Source organism: Dunckerocampus dactyliophorus, chromosome 12 (assembly GCF_027744805.1).
Source record: "Dunckerocampus dactyliophorus isolate RoL2022-P2 chromosome 12, RoL_Ddac_1.1, whole genome shotgun sequence".
In the NCBI taxonomy this organism is placed as follows: domain Eukaryota; kingdom Metazoa; phylum Chordata; class Actinopteri; order Syngnathiformes; family Syngnathidae; genus Dunckerocampus; species Dunckerocampus dactyliophorus.
In genome coordinates, this window is record NC_072830.1 from 20,229,339 (window position 1) to 20,243,081 (window position 13,743).

General features: G+C 41.5%; 1 protein-coding gene across 5 annotated transcripts in view; it reads right to left on the bottom strand.

The window, feature by feature from the left end:
- Positions 1-230: 230 nt before the first annotated feature.
- The window catches only part of LOC129191312 (protein jagged-1), a 46,974-nt gene continuing 33,461 nt past the window's right edge, over positions 231-13,743 (bottom strand). For all 5 annotated transcript variants that reach the window (XM_054794544.1, XM_054794543.1, XM_054794542.1 and 2 more), the window contains 11 exons: positions 11,625-11,873; positions 10,945-11,005; positions 10,054-10,184; positions 9,082-9,201; positions 8,754-8,867; positions 5,695-5,808; positions 3,620-3,733; positions 3,478-3,518; positions 3,177-3,353; positions 1,464-1,614; positions 231-1,386 (listed from right to left, as the gene is read on the bottom strand). In XM_054794544.1, coding sequence (XP_054650519.1) covers positions 947-1,386; positions 1,464-1,614; positions 3,177-3,353; positions 3,478-3,518; positions 3,620-3,733; positions 5,695-5,808; positions 8,754-8,867; positions 9,082-9,201; positions 10,054-10,184; positions 10,945-11,005; positions 11,625-11,873 — 1,712 coding nt within the window. In that variant the 3' untranslated portion in view covers positions 231-946. The remainder of the gene's footprint in view (positions 1,387-1,463; positions 1,615-3,176; positions 3,354-3,477; positions 3,519-3,619; positions 3,734-5,694; positions 5,809-8,753; positions 8,868-9,081; positions 9,202-10,053; positions 10,185-10,944; positions 11,006-11,624; positions 11,874-13,743) is intronic.

Below are 13,743 nucleotides of genomic sequence, written 5' to 3' on the forward strand. Positions count from 1 at the left end.
TCACATTTGGCATAACTGTCTTTTTTGCGTCCCACTGCCTTGACAAAAAAACGCCTTTCCTTTCGCACACTGTCACTGAGTTTAACACCTTAGTATGCATGGCATCCATTTAATGTAATTGATTGAAGGATTTATGAGGACACACAGATATACCTACACATTCTAATGAGATTCAATACAAGAACATTATTAGTTTTATCTGAGAATTAGATAAATTACTCCAGTTCACAATTAATCCAAACTGGTAAATGCACTTTTATTACAATCCACATTTCGCTGGAACGCCATCTGAGACCAAGTAATGCAATAAAAATGATCTCATACCGAAGCACAGTACAAAAAATGAGCATCAATATGTACAATACATTTATATACAAAAACTATTTTACATGTAGTGTGGGGGTGAAAAAAAAACTACTTTGACAAATTGTAGCATCACAAAGACGATACAGGCAACTGTTGTTTAAAAAAAAACAAAAAAACATCACAATTTCCATGAGGCTTTAAAGCACAACTCTGAGGTTTGTGTCTTTGACTTGCACAATCACATCAAGTCCAACTGTCCAGTTAATGCTCACAGCGGAGCTATTTCCCTTGTAAATACAATAATATACAAGCACATTCATTCACTTGGACTTTAAATAATCATCCTTTCATTCCTTCATTGACCCTTTAGTCAAATCCTGTCCTGAATTACAAATAGGCAGTCTGCTTTTTTCCTCTTTGACAGAATTCCAGGCACTCTGAGGTCACTCTAAGTGTCCGAGATCAGAACGTTAAACATCATGGTGAACTCAAAGACATGCTGGCCTATCTGAGCAGATAAGAGGCCCATGTGCATCCCAAAAAAGAACCTCCGCACTGGAAACTGGACCCTGTGAGCAGAAGAGTGCAAAGTATGCATGATAAAATAACAAGCCCATACAAGGCCTGAGAGTTCAAAAGGTCAGACTTCTAGTTCGTGGTTGTCTGTGCAGTGGATGCGGTTCAGCTTCTCCCTCTCTTGGTTGGAAATGTCCACTTTGGGAGCGTGAAGCGGCTTTAGCGCAGGGGAGGGATACGGAAGCGTCAGTTCGATCTCCTCGAAGCAACGTGGGGCTGTGGCGTCGGCGGTAGAGGCGAGATCTGGCGTCTCAGTGAGGGTGGTGGCCGAAGGAATGAGGGGTACGGGGAGGGGGCGGTCCACGTTTCGGATGAGGTTGACAAACTCCCTCTGGTTGTTGATGCCTTCTTCTGCCGGAATGGCCTGCTGCTTTTTCCGCTTGTGGTGGATATGAGAAAAGATGAAGGCACAGGTTGCGCAGCCACACAGCATCACCAAAGCCAAGATGCCCACCAGGACCATGTAGAAGCTGACGCCCCCGCTGGTTGTGTCCTGCATGGTACCTGGAGGAGGGGGACGCACATTAAAGATGAATTGTTTGTCGGCATTCTGCCATTTTCAAAACAAACACTCCTCTTACCTGGACAGTGTGGACCAAAACAAGGGCTGTTCAGGCTCAGGCACTTGTTGCCATAGTAACCCTCAGGACAGGCACACACGTACCTGCCATCTATGCTGTGACAGGGCACCCCATGCTGGCAGGGGTTGGGGTTGCAAAGATCCAGCACTACCTGAAAAATGCTTCATTGTTAAAAACCAGGAACAATTTCAATTTATGATAACAAATCATTAAAGTGCCAAATTATTATAATTATTAATTTTATTACTATTATCACAGTAGTTTGGAATCGTAAAGACTCCAACGAATTACTTTACGTGTATTCAATTAACGGCCATGTCTCCTACAGCCGCTAGGTATGTGGTCTTCAAAAGCAAATAACCAACAGGGTCTCAAATTAATACAGGGTAGAGACACATTGACCGTGGCTGTAGGTAACTTCCTGTTGTAGCTTGTATTAACTTCGCAAGATGTCAGTAGGGACATACGAAGTACAGGTGGTCCTCGGGTTATGAACGTGTAAACATATCGAAACATATCTAAATGACTTTATATATAATGAAATGAATCCCGAAGTCACTCACACTGTACACAGAACACACGGAGGACATTAAATATGCTGTAAAACAGCTGCAGTACATCCAAAATGCTGCTGCTCGAGTCCTGACTAGAACCAGGAAATATGACCATACTAGTCCAGTACTCAGGTCTCTGCACTGGCTTCCTGTCACTCAGAGAATAGACTTTAAAACAGCTCTGCGTGTGTTCAAGTCTCTTCATGGCCTGGCGCCAAAGTACATCTCTGACATGTTCGAGCCACATAAACCATCTCAAGCTCTGAGAAGCGCGGGTAGAGGTCTTCCGCGGGTGCCCAGAGTTAAGACTAAAGACAGTGAGGCTGCGTTTCAGTTTTATGCTGCCAAAATCTGGAACAGTCTTCCAGAAGATGTGCGACAATCCTCAACTTTGTCGATGTTCAAATCCAAGCTAAAAACGCCTTACTTTTATCCATGTAGTTTTCTTGCACACCAGAAGGGGTGTTGCAAGGGAGGGAGAAACAGGCTTATTGGGAGGAGGAAGTCTCAACAATGAGACCACTACGCTGCTTAGTTACCACTGTTTGTTTCATAGCAGATGATCCTTTCACATGCTCAAGAAAACCATCTTTATCTTTCATGATGGTCACGGCGTTAGAACACTTTGGACCAGGCATGCAGCCAATATTGATTTCTCCGCTGAGTGTTTTATGATGTCTAATGTCACTTTCCTTTTCTTTAACGTGCTGCCACAAGAGGAGTCTGCCTCAAGCTTGGGAGACATAATGAAGGTGAAAGTTGAAAAGTTAGCTACAAAGAACAAAAGCGAAGTTGTCCATCAGTCTAGCGACACAAGACGACGTTACAACATTGCTGTTACAACATTGGTTCTGTCGCTGGTGTGTAGCGTAAGAGAGTTACATTTTCCTTTCCACTTTCCACATCATTAATCAAGTTCAAAAAAATAAATTGCTGTATATGATGACTTCGCAAATGTCAGAAATAACAGCTTCTCTTGCCTGCTTACAATTGATGCCCTGTTCTCTTTGTGGTTGAGGTAAATAAACCCAACGGCTGTAATTAGAGCATTTACGGAATGAAGCTTTAAGTTATAGAAATGTTGAGAAATAAAACACACAATAAAAAAACAGAATGTATAAACTGTGGTATAGTTTGTGATCCTTGGCACGCTACCAACCTCACAGAGGATTCCAGAATATCCAAAAGGACAGTTGCAGGTGGCGGTCCCTTCGTCCTTCTCCGTGCACTGCCCTCCGTGCAGACAGGGGGCGCTGTCACAAGGCCCAGGGGGGATTTGGCAGTGTTTTCCCAAGAAACCAGGTGGGCACGAACATCTGGGCCCTGATATCTGCTCCTAATACAAGACAATTTACACCAGACCATGACAGCACAACATAATTGAGAGTAATTTATGGAAATGCATGCAGATTAGCCGGTAGTCAGAGACAATCAAACCAGCTGGCACATGGACAGTTCACCTCGCAACGTCCACCATTGAGACACTGACAGCTGCTGTTCCCTGGTAAATCAGAAAAGACACAATCCTGACTCTGATCATGTACATGTATTATCTGCATTCATACATACAATGCAGTGAACAACATGAAGAAATACACTCACTGATGTCACAGTTTGGCCCCGCCCATTCAGGAAGGCAGTCACACAAGTACCCTCCAATCAGATTGCGACAAGACCGGGCGTGAACGCATATGTTCATTTCACACTCGTCTGTGTCTAAAAGGACAAAAATAATCATCAATTTTCAATAGATATAAAAGGTCAGATGGCTGTATTATTATTTAGAATATGTTCAAATGTATGTGTGTGGATGTGTGAGCCCCTCGACTTATTACTAGTGATCAAACCTGGGTGGGGGGGTTGACTCTGATAGAAGTGAAGGCGGACTAGGGAGACAATGAATAAAGAACAAGTGGGCAGCCACTTAGGGGCAATCTAATCGTGCTACCTTCTCTACTACTGTATTACAATGTGTGTGATAATTGCCTTTCACAAGTGTGGGGCTTTAAAGGTCCAACATTATGCAAAATACGCCCACCACTTTGCGGAGGACAGCTTCGTGGGGGGGTAAGGGAAAGCAGGCTTCACTGCACATCTTAAAATGAGACCTGGCACTCAGCCAGGAAGCGACAGACATTCGATCTGTAAGTTTGATCTTTTTTTTTCCTTCAATAGGCTAACCTGATTCTGTTAAAATGGGCTATTGCTAATAGAGTGATGGACATTGTTTCCATCTGCCTAGAAAAAAGGAGTTATGTGACAATGGCGGGTGCAGCATCATTTTTTCCCCATATAAAAACGCCACTGGTCAACCTAGAGTATGAGCTCAGGTTGTTTATCATTTGCTTTTGAAAGCAGTGTGTATGTGTGTGGTGTATTGCACGGTGTGCTCGAGAGCTGCAGGGGATTATCAAGTGTCAGAGTTATGCATCACTGTAACGCAGGGGGGGGCATTGTGAAATATGGCTCTTTATTTTTTTACTTTACAATCCCCAGGCAGCTGTACAAGTATATACAACGTGTGTATGTGACCTGACTGTACACAACATCCCCTTCTCTGACAACGATCCAGCACATCATGCCCACAGGAACATGCTTGTCGGAATAAATGAAGGGAATAAATGAAGGGTGTAGGGGAGAATTATCATTTATAATTATACTTTTCTTTTTTGGTTGGACATTCCACTCATGGAAATCCAGGTTTTACTAGCATCACAGGTCTCATTTAGAATTAGCAGCAGATTCGATAAATGAAACATTTCAGAGAGGAATCTGTGAAGAGTCCCCACGCGGCTCAGTAATAAGAGTTGTTTTCAGTCTAATTTGGATAGCGCAGGTTCACGTTGAGGTCATTAGAATCCTTATTTGAAACTTAGCAAACATAATTATCGTTGAAATGCTTTTCTAAATCAACTTTAAAGTTGTGATTTCCTTTGCACTAAAATGGAAAAAATGTAAATGTAAAAAAGATTATGGTTGACAGTGCAAAACAAAATATATACAAACTTTATTTGAGAATGTATTTATAATGGTTATTTATATATGATTATTATTATTATATTAATTCATACTAATTGTTATGCTAAAGTGATTAATTTTGGATGCTTTTTGTTTTCATATGCAATTGTTTGTACGATGTTAATTTCATTGAGTTAAATATATTCTTTTTTTTTTCTTCTTTTGGACAAATAATTTTAAATATGAATGCTGTTTTTATTGCATTAGCCATTTGGTTCACGCAAGGTTTCATACAATATTGTTGTACTTTAAGGATCACTTTGCAATACGACTACGCTCGTGAAGCGTTTATAAATTGGATATTATTTCATAATATGCAACCAACTGCAGTAAATCATGCATGTAATTCATGCATTCTTGCCAAACGGTGAGCCCGTGCTGTTGTATATAATTTATAGGTCATTTCGATAGCATTCAACATTTTCAACCAGCTGGTGACTTTTTGCCCCCAAAATGCACTATTGTAATTATATTTACGTTATTTAGAATAATAAAGCAGTATAATTTCATTGTATTTTCTTATATTCCATTATTTTCTGTTCGTTATCACATCATAACGTATCATATCATATCTGTTTTACTGGCTCGACATCAGATGCGCATGGACAGTTTTAACCAAACACTTGAGTTACAAATAGAGTGTATCTTGACCTACTGACCCAGCTGGCAGGTCCTGCCGCTCCATCCAGGCGGGCAGAGGCAGCGGTAACCTCCAGGAACCTCCTGACACGTTGCACCTCGTCCACAAGGGCTTCGGTCGCACCGCTTCACCACTGTGAGGAGAAAACGTCCATCAACCACTGACCTGTGTAATGGGAATGTGTGCATCAAAGATGTGTGTGTGTGTGTGTGTGTGGCCAATGGCACCATGTGCACGTGTGTGTGAACCGTGCAGCAGTGGTATGCCGAAGCTTCTCAGTGGCTTTCATTATTTTCTGCTGGGCATTATTTTCTCCTGTGCAAACAGTGATAAATGCAATCATCTGCTGCAAGGCTCTTATGTGTCACGGCGCACACAGAGGACAAGTGTGTTTAAGTACAGCGGGACGGTGATGAGAAATGACAGGGGTCAAATTGGCGTGCTTTGCTTATCTCAAATATGTTTTTAAATAAAGACAACATGGAACAATGAGCTTGAATCAAACAATAATGACATGCTGGGCAATACTGTTCCACTCCAGCCCTGTAGGTGGCGGTAATGCGTATTAAAATTGTACTAGCTATAGGATCTGGTGGCTCACTTGGCCCTAATGCAGGGGTGTCCAAAGTGCAGCCCGGGGGCCATTTGCAGCACACAGCTTGTTTTTTTATTAGCCCGCGGCACAAAATAAAAACAACAGAAATGGGAAAATAGAGCCAAAAGGCTCTGTGACGAGAAAAAGCTGAAATGTTGATACTAATAATAAGATAAAGCTTTGTCCTAAAATATACACATAACATTTTTCTTAGCCTTTTTACAAAATGAATATATATATTATTTTAATGCAGATTTATTATACACCATGTGTATTCTTGCTAATTGGACAATAAAATACATAGAAATGTCATACGGGACTTGCAGTACTGCTGCATCCTGAAGGGGTCAGGCATGCATGAGCTGGACGGTGCTTGTCATTGCCGTTCTTCCATACAGGAAAAGCCAGCGTTTTTTTGTTGTTGTTTTTTTTGACAGCAGTGGCACTGATATTTTTATGCTGTGCTGAATGAATGAATGAATTTCACTGCCAAGATGGAGGATTATATACCCAAGCTCACCGCAAGCTGCATGTACTTCATATACACATAAAAAGTAAGAACATAAATGTTTTCCCTTTAATAAAAATTTAATTATTGTGCCTAAGAAGTATTTGAAAACAATTTGAAGACATTCTTTTAAACAAAAGTGAACTATTCTCTTCTTTTTCTTAATGAGCAACCTGTATTACAGGTGTGCCCATCACGTCGATCGCAATCGGAAGGTAGTATGGGTCGATTGCATGTGTCGCCCATGTCATAAACATCACTTCGTAGATGTCATATGACGTCGGTGAGCTGACATTAAGCTCCACTCCTGATTCGCTGTTGCGTCTACCGCGGCAAAGTAGGTGGTGAACAGATGCTTCGTAGGAGAGCGCCCCAGCCATTTTCTGTTCTCTCTTCGGTATACATCATTAACAGGGCCATCCTAAATGTTCCCATGCTTAGCGCTCTGTGTCTGTGTGTCCCTTATATCCATTTCCATTTAAGTAACCCGTCACAACAACCATTTTCCACAAACCTGACCCTGACTCCAACCCTGGGCAACAACAACCCCCCACCCTCCTGAAACTAAACAGACAGTTCCAAACAAACAACGGCTTTAATTAAGATTGGTTGTGCATATAAACTGAGTTGGAGCTGTGACATGAGATGAACTAGCATTGAAGCAACAGACAAGAGTGACAAACAAAAATCCCCTTTGTTGATCTGCTTGTCTCGCTCTCATCATAACATCCATCCAACCATCCACTAGACCGCCTGTCCTCATTAGGGTCACGGGTGAGCCGGAGCCTATCCCAGCTGATCTCGGGTGAGAGGCTGGGTACACCCTGGACTGGTCGCCAACCAATCGCAGGACCCATATAAACATCACACCGATGGACCATTTCTAGTCTCCAATTAGCTTAACATGCATGTTTTTGGCAGGTGGGAGGAAGTCAGAGTACCCAAAGAAAACCCACGTACACACAGTGAGAACATGCAAACTCCACACAGAGATTCGAACCAGCAATCTCCTTACCGCGAGGCCAACATGCTCACCACTCGTGCACCATGCGGCCCTCATCATAATAACGATAATAAAAAAAAATGTTGTTGTGTATACATGCCAGCCAGCAAATCCTGATGGAATGGAACAGAAGAGATGTGTTTACACTCTCAGCTGTGACCTGTACCTATCCAATCTCTTCTGCAGCCACACACAGACAGACACACACACACACACACACACACACACACACACAATGGCCACACAAACACACCTCATAATCAGAGACTGCTTTGACAGCTCACTTGTTACTCCACCAAAACATGCCTGACCTTTGTTCTTGCGTCAAAGCACAGATGTGCAGGAGTTCATGAGGTGTGACGGGAAAGAGGACTGCAGGTAGTGGCATTCAAACGTTACATGCTGTAGCTTGTGTCTATTTACATGGAAATGAGCTGTTTTGAAGCTGTTTTTTATGTGTAGAAAAGAAATCTCATTCACCCTAAGTTGATAATGAGTTATAAACACATAACAGTACAAGTAAAATGTACAGAATACAGCATACCACTGTTAAAAAAGACCACCATTTTTACATGTTTATGTCTTTATGATAATTATGTCTTGCCTACAGTCGAACATGTTGTTGGTAGTATCATGGCCAGGGGCTGCATGAGTGCTCCCTGCACTAAAGAGCCATGGTTCAAGTTGTTTGACCAAAGTTTGGACATATTCATTGTGAGGTGTACTCACTTGCGTTGCCAGCTCCGTATTTAGACAATAATGGTTGTGTGTTGAGTGATTATCAGTGGACAGCAACTCTATACTGCTGTACAAGCAGTACACAGACTACTCTAAATTACAACCAAGCTTCATGTCTCTAGTTAATGTCTCCTTTCAGAAAATGTAATGAAATGCTTGCTGAAGTGTAGGGGGTGCACTCACTTGATGACTGAGATACTGTATAGATACTGTATGTGTACGTGTGTCAGTCACCATCTGCGCAGGTCAGTCCCGTCCAGCCGTCGGCACAGATGCAGCTGAAGCCAGTTGGGTCATCCACACAGGTGGCAGCGTTCATGCATGGGGATGACATGCAAGCGTGTTCAACTGATGAAAGGAGAGAGGAAGTAAAAGAAAACTTTAATAGTCCCCTGAGGGGAAGTCGAATTGCTATGCTGTCATATTAAACATGCGACATGATTACACACAGTCACACAACAGACAGGACTAAGGAATGATGATGATGATGAAGCACCCACGGGGCTTGCAGTTGGGGGGGTCTACATCCTTCGATGGAGCAGGACCTTGAAGTTTTGCTTACCAATGTCACAGTTGCGTCCCTTGAAACCTTCCTGGCACTCACACTGGTACTCATTTGGCTCAGTGTTGGTACATGTTCCACCGTTTCTGCAGGGCTGGTGAGTCCCACAGTAGTTCAGGTCTAAAGCAGAGATATTAATTTAGTTTAATATGTTAATGACACTTGTTAATGCATCACAGCATATCCCCAAATATCATGCCAATATGTTGATGGAGGGAGTGAGCTAAACAGAAAGGACGTCATACCATATCTAGATGTTCCAGAGATGCTATGACATCATTGTTACATCAATGCTATTTTGTCCAAAATTAAATCAAGAATAATCGACCCCCTCAAAAAACAACGTAAAATAAAATACATAAACTATATCTAATTGTCATTTCGCATTAGTCTTTGTTGGGTTTAAAGTGATACCTAACAAGAAAAAAAAGTAAAATAAAGATAATAAGAATAAATTATTTTAAAAAAAGCAACAAAAACAGTTCATGATAGATATGTAAAGTAAGTAAAATTAAATCAAATCAAATAAAAATATATAATTATTGTTATCCCATCTTAATCCATGTTTTTTTTTTAAGTAGACAGGAAAAAATAAAATAGAATCATTTCTAAAAATAAATAAATAAATATATATATAAACTTAGCTAAAGTAAATCTACTAAAATAATGAAATATATAAGATTATCATTATCCAATCCTATTCCGCTGTGTGTTTTAAGACCAATCTAGAAGAAAAAGAAAATACAACTTGAAGATTTAAAAATGAAAAATGAATAACTATATGAAAATCTATAAAACTGGAAGTAAAAATGCTAAATTGTTCAAAGAAAAGTTATACTAAAAGGTATTAAATAATGTAAATCAAACTAAACTAATCGAACTACATAACATAGTTATGTAGTTTTAATAATAAAATGTTTGCTATCCGATAGTAACTCATGTTGTGTTTTGAGGTTATACATGTTTGTATACCTTTGTCACACAGCAGCCCTCCCCAGTTGACGTCACACACACACTGCCAAGGTTCGCTGCAGCTCCCGTACACACACCCAGGGAACGTCACACAGTGGTCGCACAGAGACCCGGTCCAACCATAGTGACACCTGAGGAGAGGAAGGCGTGAGAGGAGACCACTCTGAAGTAACTTAAGTCTACTAAACTGGTGATACCATCTGCATCATTGACATGCTTCTGGTCCAAATCACCACATACTTTCTGAATGACTGAAAAGAGGCTCATTCTTCCATATCAGCGGCAAGCACCAATGCATGAGCCATAAAAAAAAACAAACAAAAAAAACAAAATATAAGACACGGTTCATGTTCATTACAACGCTCAGTGGCCACAACATTAGGTAAACCTGCATAGTCATCCATCCATTTTCTCATTAGGGTCGCAGGGGTATGCGGGGGCCTATCCCAGCAGACTGGGCGAGAGGCGGGGTACACCCTGGTCACATATAGACAAACAACCATTCACACTCACATTTATACCTATCGACAATTTAGAGTCGCCAATTAACCTAACATGCACGTTTTTGGAATGTGGGAGGAAACCGGAGTACTCGGAGAAAACGGGGAGAACATGCAAACTCCACACAGAGATGCCCAAGCGGAGATTCGAACCCATGTCTTCCCAATCTCCTGACTGTGTGGCCAACATGCTAACCACTCGGCCACCGCCTGCATAGTCATATGACAGCCAACAGAAAATCTGTGTAAAAATCAATCATAATGATAAATATATTGTTAAATTATTAGCTCTAACAGAGTAATACTTTTTTGTAAAGGAAGAACGATATTGCATGATTAGACTGTACCTATTGTTATAGCCAGGAAGGGAATATTGCACACTGAAACTCACTTGCATTCCCCGGGTACGGTGCAGGAGCCATGGGCCTGGTGACACCCTTGCTTGCATACCGCTGCAAACACACAGACACACACTCAAAACTAAATCAACCAAGCAACATAACATACGTACATGACCTAAAGGCAGGCTATCCATCACTATCAGGACCCTGCAGGTGGTAAAGGGCGATGCCCCGGATAGTGTTTTTAAACTTCCTGCCATCCAATCAACTGACTGCTGAGGAGGAAGTGGGACCAAGCAAGGCAGAGACGTGGTGGTGGTGGCTGCAGGATGTCCTAAGACTAATTAACTGCATGTCCTTTTTCTCCATTTTCATGTTGGTTTCCTCCAGTCAAGCACACATGGAGACTAGACCTTTCAAATATGTACTGCATTTCACACAGTTGAGTTCATCCCAACCTGAACAACATTATTACAGCGTATCGTCTCAAGGAACAATACTACAGAAAGTAAACTTGGGTATACTTTAGAGTAGTCGGTGTACAGCTTGTATAGCAGTATGGCTTTAAAGCCACTGAAAATGACTCAACGCATCCATTATTGTCTGAATAGTGAGTACCGAGATAATTGTGTCTGGCCTACAGTCAAGCATGGTGGTGTCTGGGGCTGCATGAGTACTACTGGCAGTGGGGAGCTGCGGTTCAATGAGAGAAACATGAATTGTGCCTCACCTTCTTTACACTCTGGTCCCGTCCAGCCCTCCATGCAGACCTTGGAGCCACCGAGGTCACAGTTGAAGTGTCCAAAGAAGTCATCCCTGGCCCGGCAGAACTTGTTGCAGAAAGGCCCATAGTAGTTGGAGCCGCATCGAAAACGGAGTCGATACTCCATGCTGAAGGTGGTCCCGTGGTGGCGGTGCGTCTGCCACTGTTCTCCGGGATTCAACATGGAGGAGAGAAGCACACGCTCAATCAGCTGATCTGAGAGAGAATGGGAATAAGAGAACACCTCTTAAGTCAAAATAGAAAAAGCCTGTCTCGAAAAAAAACATTTCTATAAAGATGTAGCAGATAATATTTCTGTTCTTTTAGGGCCAAAATGGAAAGTAAATTAAAAAAAATGAATTCCAAAATGCATTTGTAATGAATGAAATGAAATGCAAATGAATTGAAATATGAATAAATCAATTAAAAAATGGGATGCTCCATTAAATAACTCTTAATTATAAATTTAATAATTGTTATAAAAGTAAAATGTGAACTATGACAAAATGTTAATTTATTAAAATGGCAACAAATTATATTAAATATGTGAAATGTATTTATTTATCTATTCATTATAATGAATAGATAATTTAAACATATTATATAATTATACTTATTATGTTAAATGTCTGATCCTACAGCGACTTATTGGCAAGAAGTTTATTCAGTGGCGGAGCCAGAAATTTTTCATTGGGGTGGCAATAAGTTGATACCTGAAATGTCTAGATGGCCAGTGGGGTGGCCGGAGAGTGACCTGGGGTGGCCACGGCCACCACTGGCCACCCCATAGCTCCGCTACTGCTTTTGGACCATCTATTAGAGCAATTAATAGCTGAGCAGTGTGCCAAGGACATGTTTTCAATGCATAATTTCTGGATTCTGCTCCCCAACATGGCGGCCAAACCCGCGCGGGGCATAAGACGGAAGTGGATGCCGATCGGCACTCCTGTTTTAACTCTAGACTCCTTGGTTTTACATGCCCACTCATGCTGCGACAGAGAGCTTCCATTATTAACAGATTTATGTGCTGAATCACGCTTCAGAATTCAAGTCAAAGTCAACATAGCGAGAAAACTTGACCGGAACCGGCCAAAGTAATCATGGAAAACTTACTTACCGCTTGCAGTTCACGCAAGACGCGCTTTTATTGACTGCTCCTCCACACGGAAGGTTGTGTGCTGCAGTGAAATGCGTCCAAGCGGAAACGGCGGTGAAGCTGAACTAATGTTCTGCACCACAGAGCCGCGTTTGTCAAAATTGTCCTCCAACCGTGGGGGTAGCCACTGGGGTGGCCAGAGAGTCACCAAGGGCGACCACGGCCACCCCTCACCACTGAGTTTATTTAGCCACTTACAGCTGTTTTCTAAATGTGCTACATATCTTATGAATAACCAACATAGTCCTGTTATATGGAAGCCTTTTTGTAAAGTTGGTCCAAAAGGTCAGGTATTTGCTTTTTCTATTGCCCTTAATAATAATAATATATTTCAATGCAACTCACAAAAGCATTTGGATTTTGAACCATCATTACATGTGACAAATCAACTTAGTGTGTTTTGCTTTTTCTTGGCCTTTCTTGTAATGTCACGCTAGAAGGGTAGCGGTGATGGGCAGAGAAGGTAAATGCGATGGCAAACAGAACAGGAAATGGAACGGTGTCTTCTGATGGTTGAATAAAATGTTGTTATGCAGCCGTTCACCTATTTTTACACTAGCACGATAGTTAAGAATGCCACCTAATTCAAACATCGCATCGTTGTGATGGCCAGAGTAAAATTATAAGTACGGATCAATGGAAACAAGTTGGATGGCGGCCCACTTTGGAGGTTCTGCTTTTCATCAACGATATGACATTTTTGTAACATTGCATTTTGAGCTGACTATTAAATCAGAAGTAATGAAAAGCTGAACAGGGGCCATCTTTAAAAAGACCTTGCTTAATAACGCCAGCGCTGTTTTATTCAAACAAAACTCAGAGAGAAGGTCACAGTGTTCTCAAAGAACTTAATGGGTTTTTGCAGTAGTCGAGGGCAGGTTGAGGGGTACAGACAGTAATCCTCTTTGAATGATAGTGATGGTAGTCCTT